The sequence below is a fragment of the Nymphaea colorata genome, chromosome 2 (assembly GCF_008831285.2).
Source record: "Nymphaea colorata isolate Beijing-Zhang1983 chromosome 2, ASM883128v2, whole genome shotgun sequence".
NCBI lineage: Eukaryota > Viridiplantae > Streptophyta > Magnoliopsida > Nymphaeales > Nymphaeaceae > Nymphaea > Nymphaea colorata.
This window is the reverse complement of record NC_045139.1, coordinates 23,967,947-23,990,373: the sequence shown is the minus strand read 5'-3', so window position 1 is coordinate 23,990,373 and position 22,427 is coordinate 23,967,947. Positions and strand designations below refer to the sequence as shown.

The following is a 22,427-nucleotide window of genomic DNA, read 5'->3' as shown; positions in this document are numbered from 1 at the left end:
TGTACAAATGCGGGTTTGTCTTAATCCTTATGTTTTGAGGATGGCCGCCGCTTGTTAGTGTCTGTCTGTGTGTTCTTCTGAGAGAGAGAATACAAGAGATCTGTGCGACCGTTGACATAGGAGATTATTGCTCCGAACCACGTAAATCGTTGTCTTCTTCCTTGTTGCTTCTAACCCTCTCTTGAGAGTGTGAGGGGAGAGTTTATTGTGTGTTGTTCCTAACAAGAAAATCTTGGCTCCTTGACATTATTCTACGAGTTTTAAGATTATTTTTTGGAGTTTGATTTCTCTGTCTCGATTTCTTGGCTGAGAGGAGTAAGCCTAGTGGAGTACAGTGAACTAGAGCTCGACTCTACAACTAAACAAGTCGCTAAATTTAAACCCAACTCGTTTAATGGAGTCGGTTTGAAAACAGGGCCGGAAATGCGCTTCACCCTACGGAATTCTACCACATGTATGCATGTATGATGGTGCAACATCCGAGCACAGAAGGATCAACCTTATAAAACACAGGAATGATCACCCTCTTTTGCTGGTCCCTCTCACAAATTTTCACCATCTTGGCAAATTCCAAGAGGCACCATTTCTTCTTCGCATAGTTCTTCGACAAGATAAGCACGAAGATCTGTGATGACTCGATGTATTCCAACAACTTGGTAATTCTTTCACCTTTTGGAAGCTCCTCCTCATCTATAAAAGTTCTCACCGGTAATTGTTTCAGGGCCTGGTGAAGAAAGCTTGTGAAGCCTTGGCGGGTGTCTGTTCCCCTGAAACTCAAGAAGACATCCAACAGAAAAACACCATATCGTTTGAGGAAGATGTATTACCTGATGCCCTTGCCTCCTCCTCCCTGTACTTCCTCTTCATCATTAAGTTTTCCTTTATTTCGAGAGTTAGAGTACTGCAACTCCCACCCTTTTGGGGAAAGGGTTGGGACTTGAAGTTCAATAAACACTTCTACTGGATTTCATATAGTTTGGGCACCAGCGTCAACGAATGGCTGAGAGATGAAATGACAAGAGCAATATTGTCATTGGTTTAATTTGAGAACCGACTCTTACAATACTGCTTGAAAGTTTTAAATATTGTCATTAGCCTGACCCTTATACCAGTTGACCAATTGATATATACTATTTTCAAACTCATCTCTCTCTCTCTAGAGTTGATTGATAAGTTAATATATGTTTATTTATCAACTTGCTTTGTTTTCTCTCTCTCTCTCTCTCTCTAGTTGATTGATAAGTTGAGGTACATGTGACTCTTTCAAATTTACTCCCTTTCTCTCTCTCTTCCACATGCTCACAAGTGTGATATTTGCAATAAAGGTCCTATTTTTTTGGATAAGGCAGAAAGGCAGACTGATAGAAAAGCTCAAGATTGTAGGAAAACCTCCAACAAATAGTTTGCTGCGGGACCAGGCATCCTACAGTGGTAGTTGCAGCGTTGTGGGACAGGTTAGGTACGACCGACGGCTGCAACGGCCCTTCAAGTTAGCTACGCATGTCAGTATCGCACATATATATCTCATCCTGTACTTGTTTAAAATGTTTGATATTACGTTTTAAGATAAAAGTACGCTTCTTGTACTTGTTGCTCATTTTATTTTGAAACAACATTTTTGGTTTTCGAATAAGTGTTTTTGTTTTACTTCCTTTTGTCTTTAATTTTTATTAAAAAATTATTTGAAATTTGTCGTCACCGCTCACGTCTTCTTCAGAAATATTTTTTTTAAATGATTTTCAGTCATTTTTATAGGACATTTCCGACAGACTCGGCGGAAACGAGAACACGAGATCAAATGGCTTATAAGTAAGCTGGAGCAGCAGAGTCTTCCGATGAACACCGCTTGCAGAGTAATCTTGGTGAGGTCGAGGAAAGATGAAGCAGCAGCAGCGGCGGACGGTGGTCCTGTATCCCTCTCCCGGCATGGGCCACCTCATCACCATGGTGGAGCTCGGCAAGCTCATCCACCTCCGCCTCCGCCTCCCCGTCACCGTCCTCATCGCCTCCCCTCCCTTCAACCTCGGCGACTCCACCCCTTACATCAAGGCCGTCGAGTCCTCTAATCTCGGCGTCTCCTTCCACCATCTTCCCCAGCCGCTCGATTTCTCCAACCAACATCACAATGCCCAGCACCACGAGCTTCTCATATGCGAATTCCTCAACGCCTGTAACCCCCACGTCAAGGATGCGTTGGAGCTCATCTCCCAGTCTTCTACCATCTTAGCATTTGTCGTAGACTTCTTCTGCATCTCCTCCATGAGCGTCGCCGCCGGCAGCCTGGGCTTACCCGTGTATATTTACTTTACTTCCCCTGCTGGAGCACTTGCGACGTTCTTGTACCTCAACGAGCTACATCACCAGACCGACCTCAGTTTCCGTAGTCTCAATGCAGATCTGCACATCCCCGGCATCCCCCCATTGCCTTCCCTGGATATGCCTCCTCTGACGCTGGATCGCGAAGAAACTTACTTTTTGCTTTTAGAGGCGTCGTCCCAGCTGAGCCGAGCCCAGGGGCTCATAGTGAACACCTTTGATGCACTAGAGCCACGGGCGCTCCAAGCAATCTCAGACGGCCTTTGCGTGCCCAACGGACCCCCGTCTCACGTTCATGCGATCGGGCCTGTGATCGCGTCCTGGAAGAAGGCGGACGGCGACGCGGAGTGCCTCAACTGGCTCGACTCCCAGCCGGACAACAGCGTCGTGTTCTTGTGTTTCGGGAGCCTCGGCCGGTTTTCCATGGAGCAGCTCAGGGAGATCGCAGATGGGCTGGAGCGGAGCGGCCAGCGGTTCATTTGGGTGGTTCGAAGCCCCGGCAGTGGGTCAGGATCAGCTCTCGTTTCTGAGGATGCGGACCCTCAAGCGCTGCTGCCGCAAGGGTTTTTGGAGCGGACTGGTGACAGAGGGCTGGTGGTCAAGTCGTGGGCGCCACAGCCGAGGGTGCTGAGCCACGGTGCGATTGGCGGGTTCGTGACGCATTGCGGATGGAACTCGGTGCTGGAGAGCGTGAGTGCGGGCGTGCCCATGGTCGCGTGGCCGCTGTACGCTGAACAACGCATGAACCGGGTGATGCTAGTGAGCGAGATGGGTCTGGCTGTTGCCGTTCAGGAAGGGCCAGACGGTATGGTGAGCGCAGCCGAGGTGGAGAGATGTGTCCGGCTGCTGATGGGATCGGAGGAAGGGGCTAGACTGAGGGAGCGAGCAGAGGCGGCCAGGGACGCCGCAGCCACAGCAGTCAAGGAAGGTGGGTCCTCGTGGGCGAGCCTGGCGAGGTTGGGTGATGAGTGGGAGAAAAGGGCAGCCACAGACAATGGGGGCGCCTAGTTAGTTATGTGCTAGGGAATTCATGATTCTAAATAAAAAGTGCAAGGGATGTAATTGATTGATTGATCAACCGCGTTGGTATTGGACTCAGCGTGCGCTTTTATGAATCCATTCGCTAATAATTGTGCTCCACCCAATTTAATGGCTCCTTTTATCTTTTCTAGCCCACAAATGCCAAACTACAACTAACGGGCCAAGCTCGAGCTTGCCTCCAGTAGCATATTGCTTTGCTTGGAGCTTGAGTTGATCTTTATGAGGCGAGTCCGAGTTTGTGCTCGACTTGTTTAAGCTCGTATAATTTTTAATGAAAATGAAAACAAATTGTTTAAGCTTGTATAATTTTTAATGAAATGAAAACAAAAAAAAAGGTCATCACTTATTGCAACTTTTATGTGGTCCGAGAAAGACATAATACACCAGTTTTTTCAGTTAGCTGTTGGTTCATTCTATGATTTTAGTGGGCACTCGTTGCCCTTTATACTGTGTAATACTGAGTCTACATTTGCACTTCATAGTTGATGAACATTTGAAGAACCCTTGAATTTCAATAGAAGCTGATGATGTGAGACACATAGAAACCATATGAAGTATTCAATGGTTAAAAGAAAAAGAACCACATATTTGAATTAATTTGATAATGAATCAGATATGTAAATTAATTTGATAAACAAGACACCATGATTGCTCACAATATGATTTACAACTAAGTTTTTCTAAACAAGCTATTCCATAATTCTTGGGGTTTGTATTGAATTATAATATCACTAAAAAGGGGTTTGGTTTGGTTGAAAACAAAAGAAGAGTATCAAACCACGTGCATTGGGCAGCTTTTGCCTTTGGGGCTCTCACTAGGTCTGGATAGTGTGGCCTGACGCTATAAGAGTCGGGTTGGGGCTAACCCGACACCTGAAAATTGAGTTCGGATTCAGCTTAGTCCAGCTTCGTTAAAAATAAAATATATTTTTATAATATATACATATTATTAAATAAAAATATTTAAAAAATATATCAAATCAAATCGAGCTGACCTAATATATTATGAGGTCAACTTGAACCGATTTTTTTAGGTTCAAACCCGAGCCCAACCGAACCGGTGCTTGCTGCCCAACTTGTTCGGTTAAGTTTAACTTGTCTTTGATTGGCTTGAAAACTTGAGTTTACAAATGAGCGAACTTGATTTGAATAAACTTGTATAAGCTCGTTTAACCTATGTTATTGTTTTCTTTTATAATTTTCAATGTTACAACATCAAGACAAATGAGGAGTTGGTAAACAAGCTTAAACAAGTCAAGCTATCGAGTCAAACTGGAGCTGACCTTGTACATTCGACTCGAACTTGAGCAAAGTAACATATGAGCTGATTCTAGTCACACTGATACAGCTTGACTCCACTTGTGTGCAGCCCTACTAGTTTGGATGACTATCCAAACTCATGTTACAGCAGCGAACATGGTTCTGCCTCCAAAACATTGTTGCTAAAAGTGGCATTTGGACTGCGTTTGTTGTTAATGACAAAGGGAGTGTTTAGATGACACCCTCAAGAAGTTTGGATTTGAAAAAATAGAGTTTCATGAAAACTTGCTTAAAAGTATATATATTTTTTAACCTTTTAACAGCTGCTTGGCTGAAATATTTGTATATATATATATATTTGAATGATGAATCTACAAAAATTTGGACATCAGGGGCATCAAACCTGAGCTGTCCAATTAGTTAGCTAGTTAGTTTGTTAATTAATGCTGTTGGATGCTGGATATTTACCGAATACATAAAATTCAAAAATTCACAAAAAAGTGCTAAAACCACTACAAAATGCTGCTATACTACCAAACCTGATACATGCCAAAATTGGGCATGTATGCGGCCAGCGGGCAGCATGGCCGAAGGACCCTGTGCAAGCCTAACTAGTGGCGTAGGGTGTAGCTGGGCTTGTCGATTACCACCTATCGAGCCTACACCCTTGTGAACTTGTGAGGCTAAACCGTGGCACGGTTTGGGTTTGAACCTATGTCGACCTTATGAGCAACTCGTTTACGGCTGCAGTGGGCGGAGAGGGAGGAGCAGCTACGGTCCAAAAGGAGGAGACAAGACTTGGGCGGAGTTGAGACCAAGCCCTTGACCCTAACCCGAAGTGCAGGCGGTTACCTGCACGAGGTCCCCGCCCTGGGCTCGCAAGGCTCAGGGACTTTTCATTTGCTTTTCGTATTGGGTGTTAGGCCCGGTTTTAGCTTTATGCACTTTAAATTCATGTTAGCATTGAGTTTCGAAGTAGGGACCTAGCAAGGCGGGTTGTGCCTTGCACCAATAGTACTTGGGTCTGGGTAGAGAGCCGGATTTGGATTGTAGACCCGGCTCACACTAGGAATGTATATAAGTTTTTGGATCTTGTAGATTAGGGGAAAATTTTGAGTAAAGTGGCCATTTGGGCGTTTTTCATCTCTCTCCTCTCTCGAGGCATCTCCCTTCTCGTCTCCCACCATGCTCTAGCCGAGAGTTGGTGTCTTCTCCCACCTCGCGTCCTCTACCTCCACGGCGCCTCCTCATCCACAACACACCTTGAAGAGCCGCAGTCCTTGGAGACACAGGCATAAGGTGCACGGCTTAGGCGGATCTTCCCCAACGGCGACGGTCCCTCCTTTGTCCACGGTTTATTCCCCCTTCGTGCAAAGATACAAGTAAGTTCTGGTGCCTTCTTCTCACCCACACAGAAGTTGAGAGGCCGATCTTACGCTGGGAAGATTGAAGACGGCAACGTCTTCAATATCGACGGCTTTCAAAGCCACTCTTGAAGAAGTTCGGACGGTGAAGAGGAAGAACGAAGCAAGTTTCCCGCCGTCGGATCTCTCACGTTCTCGGTCGCGCGCGGCAGGCGGAAGTTCAGAAACAGCCGCCTGTTAAAACAGCCATATCTGAAGATTTACCGAGAGTTAGAGGACGATCTATATACCGTTGGAATCGTCTTGACGTCCTCTACAACATACCCAAATCTGGTGGTGATTGGAGATCGTTTAGTCGGTCAAATCGGAGCAGGAACAGAACACCTTCCGCGGCCGCGATTCTGTCATTTCCAGAAACAGGTTGCTGTTCTTTGATCTGGATCTGTAGATTCCCTGGGAGTTTCAATGCGTACAATACGCCGTTAGAATCGTCTTAAGGTCAGATATCTTCTGTTAAAATTTCATTAAGATCCGAGATCATTTGGGTATCGAAATCGGTGGCGAAACAGTTCTGTGTCGCTGCCGTCGTTCTGCAGCGGACAGCAGCAGACCGGCCTGTTCAACGGCCATTTCCCGGCGATCTGTCGGGAGTTTGAAGGCGTTCTTGATACCGTCGGAATCGTCTCGATCCCAGTTCCAACATATCCAAAAATCGCAGTGATCGGACTTCATTTGGCCGGTAAAAGTCCGCCGGAAACAGGGCTGCCTGAAGAGCCCTGGCCGCGTCCCCCTTGTTTCCTTTTCGGTACACTTTTCGCCCTTCAACCCTAATTCCCCACCTTGGCCTACGTCCCTCCATCTGTCCACGTGTCAGCATCCTAGCTACTTTCCCCCAAGTCAAGTCCTAGTCAGCCTACACCTGTCCCACTCGAGATCAGTCTAGGATCTCGAGCCCCAACCTATTAGGAAGGATCCCTAGCAGCCGAATCTCCTTCCCTATTTTGTCTCTTTAGAAATCGTCAACCCTAATCCGTTTTTCATCACAGCCCTCCATCTCGCCAAGTGTCGCTATCTCCCTAGCCCTTTTCCACCCCATCAGCCAGCCCATCAGCCACCTCACCATCTTGGTCCCGCATTCTTCCACGTGTCCAGCCGGTGGCTCCTTGTGAGATCTCCTTCCCTACCTTCCCGATTCCATCTCCTATCGTTTAGGAAAGATCATTGCCACCTAGCCGATCTTCCTTATTCTTCTCAGCCGTAAATCTCCCTCTCCTCCTTTGTCGAGCTCCTCCCTATCAGTTAGGAAAGAGTTCAAATCTTTCCCTAATAGCTAGCCCTTTTCTAGCTCTCTCTGTCTTGCTCCCCTCATCTTGCCACGTGGCAAGGATCCGGCACATCCACTTGGCACGACCAGCCAAGTCCCATCCCACCTAGCTAGGTTCCCTCTTGTGCCGCCACCTACCCTAAGCAACCCACTCCTTCTGGACTGGTCCTAAGCCGCCACCTCCCCACTTGCCTTAGACTAAAGTAGGAAACATTGACCCCACCTAGCTCACCTCCTTTCTAAGCTAGCCTAGTTGACTCGAGCCTACCTCGAGTGACTCCTCTTGACCTACTTGACCCGGACCTACTAAGCTCGGTCCATTAGTCAACCTCCTATTTAGTCAACCTCTACCCACATTTGGTCAACAGTGACCATTGACCTTGAGCCTAGGCTCGACCCAGACCAGCCCGACTAGACTCACCTCGTAGTTAGGCTACCTACTTTCCCTCCTAAACCCACAAGATCCCTCTAGCCTACCCCAACCCTAGCCTATCTTGACTAAGCCAGCCTACCTATAGAGCCCTGCCGAACCAAACCAACCCCAGCCTTAGTTAGGTCTAGGCTTGGCCGGTTACACCCGGCCCCCTTCCTCGGCCACCTTCACTCCGTCGGCATCGCACGGCGCGTGTGGTCGAACCACCTTCTGTCGAAGGCAGGTAGGCGCTGTCGCTTCCCGGCAGCAGCCCCCTCGACACTCTAGGCGGCGTCCTAGCCAGCGGCATCGGCGACAAGCCGAATCTAAGCCCTTCCTCATCGGCGCTCGTCATCAGTGTAGGCGCTTCGAGGAGGCCCTTCTCAGCCGACATCCGTGAACCGTGAGCTGCAATACCCGGGGACTGGTTCTCACCCCGTGGTCCGAATCCGGCTGCGCCAAGGAATACCCTTGGCTGGTATCGTGTTCTTCTCCCCCTTGTAGCTATCGGGGTGGTAGTTTTTGCTTTTGCATCTAGGAAGCATCTTAGTTTGCTTTTGTTTCCTGATTTAGCCCGGCTTCGGCCTTGCTCCCTTCCGTGGTACCTCGAGGGCACTGTGCCCGAGACACGACCGCAAGGAGCCGACCTACCTACTTGGATTAAGGGCGTGGTTTGGCCGCTAGTGTGGTTTGTATGGTTTGTGAGTGAGCTGTGAGAGGTTTAAATATTTGTATCGCTCGCAAATTGTAAAGCTTCACCACCTTCGTAGTCAATTGTAGTAGGTCAATCTTAGTTAGTTTTGGGTTTCCCCTACTTGTACCGCTACCTAGGGTATTTTGAGCCGGGGTCCTGTCCGGCCGGGTTTTCTTTATTGTAAATAACTGGATTTTAGCGTTGTCCGACGGCTCCTCCGAGAGATCTTGGGAGAGGATCGACATCCGGCGGAGGTTCGGGATTTAGGTCCTATCAATTGGTATCAGAGCAAGCTTGGAGTACAGTCGTGAAGTGTGGGACAGATTTCTGGTTTCGGTGTTTCTGGTGTTAATAGGAGTAGCAGAATTTCAGTTTGTAGCAGTTTCTGTTTTCTGGACTGTCACAGCCAGCAGGAGTTTTCAGGCGGTTTCGGATAGCAAACGACCTCGGAATTGACTGAAATTTGGTGTGGAACTTCGTAATTACATAATCTACAAAAGTTATTTAGGGCACTTGACGAGATTCTTCCGAAATATTTGAGAGAGTGGCCCTGAACTGGACTGAAGGCCTGGGCGGACAGAACCTGTCCTGGTGACAGTCTGCCAGGAAAATTACGTTGTTTCGAAGGCTTCCTGTGGTCAAATCGAGCTGAAAATTGGTGGGTAGTTAGATAACTATCCCAAATTTGTGCTGATCAAGTTTGGAGGCAAAATTCCACCATTTGGAGTTTCTGTGTGTCGGTCTTTGACTGCCTGAAAAACGGTCTAGACTGTGGTTGTGCACACCGCACAACACTAAGGTGCTTGAGCTCGAGGTGCGCTGTCGAGGCGTCAGGCGGACGCGACAGTTTAGGCCCCACTCTTGGGCCCGGCTGAGAGCGAGAGTTAGCCACCGAGGCGCCAGGCGGGCGCGGTGACAGGCGGACTGGTTCCGTCTTCCTTAGACACACACGGGGCAGATTTCAACAAGGCACCGGGGGCAGCCAAGACAGTGCAGCAGTGATTTCCGTAGAAGAAGTTAGTCAGTTCTTATTTCAGCATCAGTGTGCTTTTGCAGTTGCTTTAGTAGAGTAGATGGCGGATATAGGTGCCCGTCTTGACGAAATGGATATACTTCTAAGCACCTACCTGAACGGGGAATTCATGGAGGACACCCTATTGCTAAGAGGCGATGAGATGGACCAAGGTCCAAGATGGGTGTATATCAAGGCCGGTAGTAATCCCGAGTGTGATTTGTGGTTCCGACACCCTAGCGTACAAGGACGCCATTTCGAGTTGGCCATAGATAAAGTCACCCCGGCGCTATGGATAGCCAATACCACCTACACGGGTAGATTGATTGTGGCTGGACACAAGGTGAGACCTCGAACTTGGGAGCGAATCTATCTTGGGGAAACTATCCAAGTTGGGCTCATGAACCGTTGCTTTGTGCTGGAGGAAAGACCCTCTCCTTATGCGAAGAAGCGAACGGAATCCTATGAGGAGCATTATGGGCCGAATGCCCAAAGCCCAAGACCTCCTACATGGGATGAAATGGCGCAAAAGGTGCTTGAAAAGATCGACCTGATAAGAGAAAGGTTAAAATGCGAAGAGTCGAACGAAAATGAGACAGCGCCAAGTGATACGAGCCAAGACCAACAACCAACCATGGGGCAAACTCACAAGGTTTGCGGTTCCGAACAAGTGGTCTTACTGTCCAAGGAGGACCTACGAGCTTCACAGAAAATTAGCGCAGTCCAGCCGGCCAAGAAATCTAAGAAGGGGTACCGAATTCTTAGAATTAAAATCCAGAGACCGAAAACTAAGAGAATCTTGGTCTCCCCTAGCGAGTCGGAAAGCACCAAAGGGAATAGCCGAGTCTACATGGGGCTTGAATGGCAGGAGTTAGCTGAAAACATGCCCACATCTCTCGAGAGCATCAGGCCTGACGATGACATAGAAGCGATACGAGGCCAGCTACGAGACGAGCTCAAGCTCGGCACCACCCATGGCTATGCTAAAGAGCCTCTTACAGTCCTCAGCGAAGATTGGATACCCGAGTCCTCTTGCGCAGTCCCTAAAAATCATGTCATAGGACTGCTCGACGAAGAGGACAAGCAACTTGTGCCTTCCACACAAGTTGAATGTGCTTCGAGTGCTACATTACCACCACAGCCCCTCACTCCTAAGGGTAAGGCAAAGCCTAAGGAGGGTGGTAATGATAAGGAAGATGTGAGGAGCAACCTACAGAGGACAGCCACCCATGAGCTTTGTCAAAAAGAAAGAAGAATATACGATGCTCATGAAGAGCTTGCCAAAGAAGGTCCAGGCCATAATGGAAAAGTCGATCTCCTTCCCACGCCTTGGAAGAGATCCATTTGCTCAGATCTAGAGGATTGTGTGGCCAAGTTGGGAGAATCACCCAGTCCACTAGAGGCCTTAACTCTCGGATCTAGTCATTTCCCCCTTACGCATGATTCAAGAGTTAGTGGCGCAGCCGAAGCATGGCTGGACGTGGAAACTAATATAGGCCAGCCAGTATCCCTTGTGGGACAATATGGGATCCCAAGAATAGGTCGTATATGGCAGGCCCATGACAGAGGCAAACCGCGTGATGTGTTGGAGAACCCGCAAGAGCCCGAGCATGTTCTTGGGCAGCAAAGGTCACTACTTGGCCTCTTACCACGGGACTATGGTCCAAGACGACAGTCAGATGGTCGAGCATCTGATAGGGGCAAGGAAGCGGGAACCCTCTTATGGGTTTACATGAGAAAACCGAGGCAAAGGTTCTCTCTTCCGAAGAATTCCCTAGAGCACTTACCTAGAGATTACGGACCTCATACTAAGTACGTGGGTAAGTTGATGGGAGTGGTGCAGATCACCTATGATGACAACATGAGACGAGCTTGGGGTCAAGCTCGATGTAAGGAGGGTGGATCTGATACATGCCAAAATTGGGCATGTATGCGGCCAGCGGGCAGCATGGCCGAAGGACCCTGTGCAAGCCTAACTAGTGGCGTAGGGTGTAGCTGGGCTTGTCGATTACCACCTATCGAGCCTACACCCTTGTGAACTTGTGAGGCTAAACCGTGGCACGGTTTGGGTTTGAACCTATGTCGACCTTATGAGCAACTCGTTTACGGCTGCAGTGGGCGGAGAGGGAGGAGCAGCTACGGTCCAAAAGGAGGAGACAAGACTTGGGCGGAGTTGAGACCAAGCCCTTGACCCTAACCCGAAGTGCAGGCGGTTACCTGCACGAGGTCCCCGCCCTGGGCTCGCAAGGCTCAGGGACTTTTCATTTGCTTTTCGTATTGGGTGTTAGGCCCGGTTTTAGCTTTATGCACTTTAAATTCATGTTAGCATTGAGTTTCGAAGTAGGGACCTAGCAAGGCGGGTTGTGCCTTGCACCAATAGTACTTGGGTCTGGGTAGAGAGCCGGATTTGGATTGTAGACCCGGCTCACACTAGGAATGTATATAAGTTTTTGGATCTTGTAGATTAGGGGAAAATTTTGAGTAAAGTGGCCATTTGGGCGTTTTTCATCTCTCTCCTCTCTCGAGGCATCTCCCTTCTCGTCTCCCACCATGCTCTAGCCGAGAGTTGGTGTCTTCTCCCACCTCGCGTCCTCTACCTCCACGGCGCCTCCTCATCCACAACACACCTTGAAGAGCCGCAGTCCTTGGAGACACAGGCATAAGGTGCACGGCTTAGGCGGATCTTCCCCAACGGCGACGGTCCCTCCTTTGTCCACGGTTTATTCCCCCTTCGTGCAAAGATACAAGTAAGTTCTGGTGCCTTCTTCTCACCCACACAGAAGTTGAGAGGCCGATCTTATGCTGGGAAGATTGAAGACGGCAACGTCTTCAATATCGACGGCTTTCAAAGCCACTCTTGAAGAAGTTCGGACGGTGAAGAGGAAGAACGAAGCAAGTTTCCCGCCGTCGGATCTCTCACGTTCTCGGTCGCGCGCGGCAGGCGGAAGTTCAGAAACAGCCGCCTGTTAAAACAGCCATATCTGAAGATTTACCGAGAGTTAGAGGACGATCTATATACCGTTGGAATCGTCTTGACGTCTCTACAACATACCCAAATCTGGTGGTGATTGGAGATCGTTTAGTCGGTCAAATCGGAGCAGGAACAGAACACCTTCCGCGGCCGCGATTCTGTCATTTCCAGAAACAGGTTGCTGTTCTTTGATCTGGATCTGTAGATTCCCTGGGAGTTTCAATGCGTACAATACGCCGTTAGAATCGTCTTAAGGTCAGATATCTTCTGTTAAAATTTCATTAAGATCCGAGATCATTTGGGTATCGAAATCGGTGGCGAAACAGTTCTGTGTCGCTGCCGTCGTTCTGCAGCGGACAGCAGCAGACCGGCCTGTTCAACGGCCATTTCCCGGCGATCTGTCGGGAGTTTGAAGGCGTTCTTGATACCGTCGGAATCGTCTCGATCCCAGTTCCAACATATCCAAAAATCGCAGTGATCGGACTTCATTTGGCCGGTAAAAGTCCGCCGGAAACAGGGCTGCCTGAAGAGCCCTGGCCGCGTCCCCCTTGTTTCCTTTTCGGTACACTTTTCGCCCTTCAACCCTAATTCCCCACCTTGGCCTACGTCCCTCCATCTGTCCACGTGTCAGCATCCTAGCTACTTTCCCCCAAGTCAAGTCCTAGTCAGCCTACACCTGTCCCACTCGAGATCAGTCTAGGATCTCGAGCCCCAACCTATTAGGAAGGATCCCTAGCAGCCGAATCTCCTTCCCTATTTTGTCTCTTTAGAAATCGTCAACCCTAATCCGTTTTTCATCACAGCCCTCCATCTCGCCAAGTGTCGCTATCTCCCTAGCCCTTTTCCACCCCATCAGCCAGCCCATCAGCCACCTCACCATCTTGGTCCCGCATTCTTCCACGTGTCCAGCCGGTGGCTCCTTGTGAGATCTCCTTCCCTACCTTCCCGATTCCATCTCCTATCGTTTAGGAAAGATCATTGCCACCTAGCCGATCTTCCTTATTCTTCTCAGCCGTAAATCTCCCTCTCCTCCTTTGTCGAGCTCCTCCCTATCAGTTAGGAAAGAGTTCAAATCTTTCCCTAATAGCTAGCCCTTTTCTAGCTCTCTCTGTCTTGCTCCCCTCATCTTGCCACGTGGCAAGGATCCGGCACATCCACTTGGCACGACCAGCCAAGTCCCATCCCACCTAGCTAGGTTCCCTCTTGTGCCGCCACCTACCCTAAGCAACCCACTCCTTCTGGACTGGTCCTAAGCCGCCACCTCCCCACTTGCCTTAGACTAAAGTAGGAAACATTGACCCCACCTAGCTCACCTCCTTTCTAAGCTAGCCTAGTTGACTCGAGCCTACCTCGAGTGACTCCTCTTGACCTACTTGACCCAGACCTACTAAGCTCGGTCCATTAGTCAACCTCCTATTTAGTCAACCTCTACCCACATTTGGTCAACAGTGACCATTGACCTTGAGCCTAGGCTCGACCCAGACCAGCCCGACTAGACTCACCTCGTAGTTAGGCTACCTACTTTCCCTCCTAAACCCACAAGATCCCTCTAGCCTACCCCAACCCTAGCCTATCTTGACTAAGCCAGCCTACCTATAGAGCCCTGCCGAACCAAACCAACCCCAGCCTTAGTTAGGTCTAGGCTTGGCCGGTTACACCCGGCCCCCTTCCTCGGCCACCTTCACTCCGTCGGCATCGCACGGCGCGTGTGGTCGAACCACCTTCTGACGAAGGCAGGTAGGCGCTGTCGCTTCCCGGCAGCAGCCCCCCTCGACACTCTAGGCGGCGTCCTAGCCAGCGGCATCGGCGACAAGCCGAATCTAAGCCCTTCCTCATCGGCGCTCGTCATCAGTGTAGGCGCTTCGAGGAGGCCCTTCTCAGCCGACATCCGTGAACCGTGAGCTGCAATACCCGGGGACTGGTTCTCACCCCGTGGTCCGAATCCGGCTGCGCCAAGGAATACCCTTGGCTGGTATCGTGTTCTTCTCCCCCTTGTAGCTATCGGGGTGGTAGTTTTTGCTTTTGCATCTAGGAAGCATCTTAGTTTGCTTTTGTTTCCTGATTTAGCCCGGCTTCAGCCTTGCTCCCTTCCGTGGTACCTCGAGGGCACTGTGCCCGAGACACGACCGCAAGGAGCCGACCTACCTACTTGGATTAAGGGCGTGGTTTGGCCGCTAGTGTGGTTTGTATGGTTTGTGAGTGAGCTGTGAGAGGTTTAAATATTTGTATCGCTCGCAAATTGTAAAGCTTCACCACCTTCGTAGTCAATTGTAGTAGGTCAATCTTAGTTAGTTTTGGGTTTCCCCTACTTGTACCGCTACCTAGGGTATTTTGAGCCGGGGTCCTGTCCGGCCGGGTTTTCTTTATTGTAAATAACTGGATTTTAGCGTTGTCCGACGGCTCCTCCGAGAGATCTTGGGAGAGGATCGACATCCGGCGGAGGTTCGGGATTTAGGTCCTATCAAAACCTTTTATTGGCTACGGAAATCACTAAAGGCAAGTCTGAGCCACCGGAATCCTGATATAAAAGAGGGATCGACATTCAAGTTTTTAATTTTGATGTTTGTCCAGCAAATGCTGGACAGAGAAATGGGCCGGTAAAGCCTGTGATGAAGATGACCGAACCACGTTATTTCTGGTGCCTCTTCTTTTCTTTTCACTTTTCGTTTAGTTCTAAGGCCTCCTCTTCTCCTTCCTTCTGCTTCTGCTGGAATCCGCCATGCTTCAACATTGATCTTTCTCCTAAAGCAACAAAATTCTCTCTCCCATAGTAAATGCCACAAATTACGCAAGTAATAAGAACGGCAATCAAGATGGCAATGACTATTATGATGAGCATAAACTTCTTGCTTATAATTTTGTGAGACCCTGCAAGTATAAGGGAGTGTGAGAGAGGAAAGGGGAGACGGTGCATACACCACCCGGCAACTTACTGTGGCAATGTCACAGTAATTTGAGTTGTTGCAATTGGGTTGGATTAGGGAGACGGTGCTAATCAGACACTGGTTGCAATCGGGAAGGCTGCTGTCCCTTGTGCACTGCACGAGCCCTTATATCGTTTGTAGATCGGTGTAAGGGATGTTGCCTGTAGCAAACATGAACTTTGAAGGCTCTGTTGTTGCTAAAGAAGTGAGATTCATCAGCAGAGGGCCCAACTTCTCGTTGAAGGCTTTAGGGACTTCCACGTTCCTGCTTCCTATTGACCCATTGCCAAACACAACCAACTTCAGTGTTTGGTTGACCAAAGAAATAGTAGGGCTAAACAATGAGCCAAGCAACTAGAGCTTGGCTCCAGCTCTAGTTCGAGCCAAGTCTTTTGCTGCTAAACAAGCCAAGCTCAAGTTGTTTCATTTGACTTGTTACCTGAGTCGAGTTCGAGTTCACTAAACTCAATTCAGCTAACTAGACTCACCTCTGAGTTTTTAAAAACTTCAACATTTATGACGTGCAAAAACTCGTTCTGATGCCCGACCCTTTATTTTTATTCGATTTGTCTCTTCCCCCAATTTCTCTCGAATTTTCTCCTCCATGGTTGGAGAATCCTATCAACCCTATCAAAATTTATAGTTCCAACAACCTGTCCGAAGCAACTGTGAAGAGCGGACCATTATTGGACTACCTCATCGCCCGAGCATTGTCGTTCTTTTTAGTAGGGCTAAACAATGAGCCGAGCAACTCCGGCAACCACTAAATAAAAATTTTGAGGATGAAGGCTTTGATCTTTTATTCAAAACAAAAATTATGCAGAAACAAAAGGATAGGAAAAGACTAGATGCATAACAAAAAAGAGAGATAGAGGTAGGGATGTCAACAGATCAGATATATCCTTAACCATATCTGCTTTTTCGGATATTCACATATTCAGATTCAAATTCAAATAAGAAAAAGTCATATCCGTATCTGAATCCGTATTCGAAATCCAATTTTACAATCTAAATCCAATTTGCCAATTTTCAAAATGTATTAGCATTAGATACAAAATATTTGCTTAAAAATGAATCTGATCTGAATCCATATCCAAAGCCAATCGGATATTTTAATCTGATCTGAATCCATATCCAATCAGATATTTATGTATATCTGAATATGATTGGATGCCATTTATTAAATCTAAATCCGATCTGATTTCTTAATCAGATATTAAATTTGTTTTCATATCTGATTTTTTTGGTTCGATTCAGTCGAATATCCGATTCAAATTGAATATATTGACATCCCTAAATAAAGGTCAACTACTTCGTACATCTGTGTAATAAAGTGAGGCTATCTGCAGTAGGGCTTCTTGGCTAGGGTTTGATGTAGTTGAAAAAATCAAACTGATATCTCTAATTAAAACATAGGGCTATTCAACCCTCAATAATAGAATTTATGTGACTACTTGTTGAAAATCATAATAGTAGTGGGAGGATGCTTGTCATGTGTGGAGACTAAGATGTGCGTAAAATATTTTGTCTCGAGATATCTTGTGCTCTTTTTGAGTGACCGCAGTATGTGGTGAGGCTGTCTACAATGATCGCAACCTTGACACGCCTACATAGGATCACTTGTGAAAGGCCAAAGCTTCCTCCTTCATGCTTTAAATAATGTTGCTAATCTTTGATTTTTTTGAATTGTATCAAGCGCTATCGGTAAATGTGCTGGATAACATGTTGTCAACTGTCGTGATCTTTGTCGTCCATAACAAAATTCATTTTTTAAAAGTAATAATTAACCGATTAACATTTCTTAACAATGTGTCACTCAATAGAAAGGCTGTACCAGCCAATACAGAACAAGCCTGCGGATGGGGTTGTTTATTTAACACGTGTCACGATGCATATCGACAGAAGCAAAAAATGTATCAAAATATCTTTCAATTTTAAGGTTCAGGTTATGCTGATATAGTCTTGCATTAGCTACTTATCTTTTTGTTTTTCTGATGTTGAATTCAAAGTTGGATTTGGATCGGTTTTAGATCTTGAATATGAGGTAGGATTCGGATCAAAATCAGATTCCAAATATAAAAGTCAACCGGATTTAGATTTTGAATTTAGTAGTCGAATTCAGATTTTAAATTTAAAAGTCGGATTCAGTTAGATTTAGATTTTGAATTTAGTAGTCGAATTCAGATTTTAAACTTAGAAGTCAGATTCAGATATTATATAATTTTTTATTTGCATTTGAGCCTGACTTTGAATCTGAATATATTGATATTATGGTAATGAATATATTAGATTTGAATCGGATCTGCTGATCACACCATAAATGCAGCCCCTTTCCTGAAGTCAACGGAATCTGATTGAAACGCATAGACCAAGCTGTCATTAACGTTGAGGTGAGAGACGACCAGGATTTTGCATGTGGGTCAAGGAGAGCATGTTTCCTGATAGGTGGCTGGCTTGCAGAACTAATGAAATGTTGATGGGCATCGTAGATGGCTCCCTTAGAGATTCTCTTGGACCTGACCAAGCTACTTGTTCTGCTTTTAATAATTTTTTGTCTGATTGCAATCTCAAAGATATTCTAGACCTGTTTCGCAGGTTTTCTTGGTCTAATAACAGGTAGAGGAAGACAATCTATTGTACTGTCTTGATTGGGCCATGGTCAGTAAGCTTTGTTGAGACAGGTACCCAGTTAGTTTTTAGCTAAAGATACTACCTAAAACTATCTCCTCTCATAATGCATTACCCCTTTTTGTAAATTATGGTGATCATGCACATCGCGGAAAATCTTGGAGATTGTCAAGATGTCATCAGGAAATGTTGGAAATAAGAACTGCGAGATGCCCTATTGTTCAACTGTTGAAAAAATTGCAGATCACGAAGCGTCATATTGCTTGATGGAACAGTTATCCCTAAGGAGATATTCCTCAACAGATTTTGCTTGTGAAGAAGGAGATTACAAGCATTGAAATCCTAATAACCTATGTAGATTTGATTTTGATTATGAGTGGCATTTGAGGTCTAAGACCCATCTCATTATGTGATTCTATTTACAATATAATTATGGAGATCTTGACGGAAAGGATGAAATCAGTTTTAGCATAGGCCATCGATCATGAAGAGAGTACTTTTATTTATAAAAGGCTCATAGACAATCATGTTCATCTTGTTAATAAAGTGGTTAATTGTCTCTATATAAGTAAGGTCAATCTATTTTTCTTAAACTTGACATTTCCAAGGGTTCTGACATGGTAAAATGGTCATTCTTAGTAAATAACCTTAGTGCATTTGTTCTTCTGTGAAGAGTGGGTTTATAAAACCATGGTGTGTGTAACTAACCCTGTGTTTCTGTGGTAATTAATGGTAGGGAGGCAGAGTTTTTTTGAAGCCTGTAGAGGCCTCAAACAAGGGGACAGGCTCACTTTTCTTATGTTTACATTGGTGGTTGAAATATTCCCTAGAATACTGAAATTTGAGGTAAAGAGTGGCATGGTGAAGATTCATAGATGCAGTATTTCTTTCCAGGTATTCTGTACTGATGACATGATTTTTATTTTCAGCATAAAGTCATTCAACCGTGATCAACCTCAAGCAAGCTCTTGCCAAGTTTTGCACTCATGCTGTTGTGGAAATCAACTCAGCTAAATCAATTATAATTCCTTTTCACCTGTATGATGCTAGTATAAAATTTTTCACAGATATTCTTGGTTGGCAATGTTTAAATCTCCCAATGGTGTATTTGGGCATCCCTTTGTTTTGTGGTAATATTAATTTTTGCCAAGAGCCATGGAGGAAAGTGACTACCCATCTTGCTGAGTGGAAGAGAAGACTTCCAGTTCTGCCTTCTTGGGGAGGTTTTTTTGTTTGTTTTTTCTTTTTGGTAATGTTATTAAGGTTATAGAGTTGAAGATTCCAATGATTTGAGAAAAGATGGTTTGCATAACAACTGAAGATGGGTGTTTTACGCTTATGAGACATCAGTGGTCGAGATAGATAAGGGATGGTTTGGGCAGCCCATGCTAGTGTTATCACCCCAAATTTTTCGAAAAAAAAAAATATTCGGATTTAAATCCTAGACCCAGAACAAGTTAACGCTTTTTATATCCAAAGTGAATCTTCAAACCCACGTGTTTTTACCAAACACAAATTCAAAACTCAACCTTAGACGTGAGATTTAAACCCAAAAACCCGGACCCGCATTTCTTTTGGATTAGATATGTGTTAATGGGTCTGATCTCAACCAAGACGTGACTTGCTAAACTTGTTTCGCCTGATTTTTTTTTTGTGTAACCCGGGTGAGGCGGTCGAGTCAATGCTTCAGAGACCGACCGAACCAGGTCGATCACTCAAAGAGCGTGGCGTACTGGAGCTTCCGACCACCACTGCTATAGGTTTCGATGGATTGCACGAGAGATCTGGCAGGCACTAGGTAGTCGTTGTGCATTTCTGATGGAGGACTTAGTCGACCGGCGAGCTGCAGACGACATCTTCCGCTTTCCCCAATAGGCGGAGTTCCAACACAGCTACAGAGCGAGGGAGAAAATGGCATGCATCAGTCTCCAACCTCCAACGCTTCCTCTTCCAGCAACAACTCGAGCTTCAGGTGTGCAGCAACAGGGCGACCACCAGGCAGCTTTGTGGGTTTCCAACACAGCAGAGTGAGGGAGGAGATGGCGTCGCATGCAACCAGTGAGCAGGCTTGGCAGAAAAGGGGCAACCTACTGGCGGCGGTGTGGATTTTCGATGAAGGGCATGGATTCCGGCGAGCTGCAGCACCATCATTCGGTCGGGCAGCAGCACGTGAGCGTCTCTCCTTCTCTATTTAAACCTTCAATCAACGTAGAAATGGGACAACTTTCGTTCGCCTGGTAGAATTTACAAATCTCTGAGCAATCCTTGGTCGATTTGAGCACGAATCGACGCTCTTCTTCAGTGAGAAGTAGCTCCCTGTTTCTCAGGCAAGTGACTTCCCACAGATCTGAAAGCGTCCGCCATTGATTACTCTGGTGGTCTTTAACCATCCTAGAGCTTGACCAGAACCTCTGCCTCCTACGGTTTCGACGAGCCCAACCTCGACCGGTGCCGTAACTCCCGTGGGCCGGAATCAACAGAACTCTCACTGCCAGTTTAACCCTTGCAGTAACCCTCCCTTGTTCGCATGAGGGAATAAACAACAGCTGTTCAATAGAGTGGCGTTGTCACCTTCGGTTATCAATCACTGTGAAATTGCACAGACTGCATCGCCAGAGTGTTTGCGGTTCCAATGCACTAGAGCTCGACTGGAGAAGTGACTGGAGTAGCAGGTTTATCGGCTGCCTATTTCTGTCCTTGCTATTGCAAAATACAACTATGTTCAAAAAGGCATATCTTCAGATCCTGACATCGAATAATCACAAAAGTGGACTCTTCATCTTTCTAATTCCCTCACGGTTCCAAGGAGCCATAACACATGAATATCCGAGCATGGAGTAAAAATCTGTAGATCTGCAAAGGAGGCTCTATCTCTTGGCAGACCCAGCCTGTGAACCTGCAATAGCCGCGGGAATAGTTTCTGTTCCACGTTCTTTGTCGACCGCTCCATTTACCGGTTCACTCACTTGCTGGTACCATTGCATTCCTAACTTCTCCACCTTTTCAACGAGCCCTAGGACGCCCAAATCGGAGCTCTGTGGGGGGAGTTCCAGCCCCTGGTAGCTACTATTGTCCGTAGGGTGCGATAGACAGGAAGCAGTCAGACGCTCGGGCGGAACTTGCCGACCCTGTTGCTGTCTCTCCTCGGCATCTCAGATAGACTAATGGACAAGAGGTGCTGCTTTTTCGGCAGTATCCCTAGTTACTGGCGACCGCTCTAAGATCTTTTGAAGTAAAAGTTCCTCTTCTAAATCATTATCATTAGAGGTACGTGACCAATATCTCATTCTATTTCTTTTCCTTATTTCCTCTCTTCTTCATCTCCCCATGGCCATATGAAATAGCTCTCAAATCTCTTTTTTGGAGACAAGAAGCTATTCTTGAGTGCACTGGGAGCATGAAAAGATGAGATGAGATTTCATTTTATAATTAAACTATGTTCTTTCTTTGCTTGAATGTTGCTTTGTTTTGAGACATTGTTCATGCATAATTGCCTAATTTTTCCTATTTATATGTGAATACACGGTGAGAGTGAGAGTGGACTAAGATTCTTCTCTTTATTTTTTATATTGAATTTTGATCTGAAAAAACTCTCGCGAATATGTACATGTTAATATGCATTCTCATGTTATTCATGCATTTAGTTTCCATTTTAATCATCCAATTAAGAGCCCTAATGAGCGCCTTATTATGTGGTTTGATTTCTTCCATACTCAACGGTGGAAGAAATACACTCCGTTATAACAAACAAAATAATAATGTTTTATGTTAATGATTTAAAATCATTATTTTCAAAAGTTTTTTTTTTTTGAAAACAAGAACCATTTCTAACGCGGCTTTGAAGACTTAGCTTAGGCTCTTGCATGAGTCCAAGCTCATCTCTGACCTATATAAAACTTGAAGTCTGATGTTTTAACTTATTTTTTGATATTTAATCTCATGAAAATACATACATACATATATATATATATATATATATATATATATATATATATATATATATATATATATATATATATATGTGTGTGTGTGTGTGTTTTATCTTTTTTCTCTCTAGAATATTTTATTTTTGTTTTCAAGTCAAATGTGTTCACCTATATATATATATATATATATATATATATATATATATATATATATATATATATATATATGTGTGTGTGTGTGTGTGTGTGTGTGTGTGTGCGCGCGCGCGTATATATTTCTCTATTTCTTTTGCTCTAAAATCTCTCTTTCTATTCAAATCAATATTCTTTTTTTTTACAAACTTTCTTATATGTATATATGTGATAGTATGTATTCGTATATGTATATCTTTTTCTATCTCTTTCTTTCTTTCTTTGGGAGTATTTTATTTTTTCCAATCTTTTGAACATTTTCCTCTCAAGATCCTTTTATTTACCGACTTCATCAAGACCAAAATTCAAGTAATGACCTAATATTGGAATCATGCTTGACGGTCTACTACCCAAATCTATTTT

At 45.7% G+C, this 22,427-nt stretch overlaps 1 protein-coding gene across 1 annotated transcript; it reads left to right on the top strand.

Annotated features, from left to right (window-relative positions):
• The first annotated feature begins 1,828 nt into the window (after nucleotides 1–1,828).
• LOC116248404 (UDP-glycosyltransferase 88A1-like) lies at nucleotides 1,829–3,365 on the top strand. The gene has a single exon (XM_031621175.2). The coding sequence runs from the start codon at nucleotides 1,879–1,881 to the stop codon at nucleotides 3,322–3,324; it is 1,446 nt and encodes a 481-aa protein (XP_031477035.1). The 5' UTR covers nucleotides 1,829–1,878; the 3' UTR covers nucleotides 3,325–3,365.
• The last annotated feature ends 19,062 nt before the right edge of the window (nucleotides 3,366–22,427 follow it).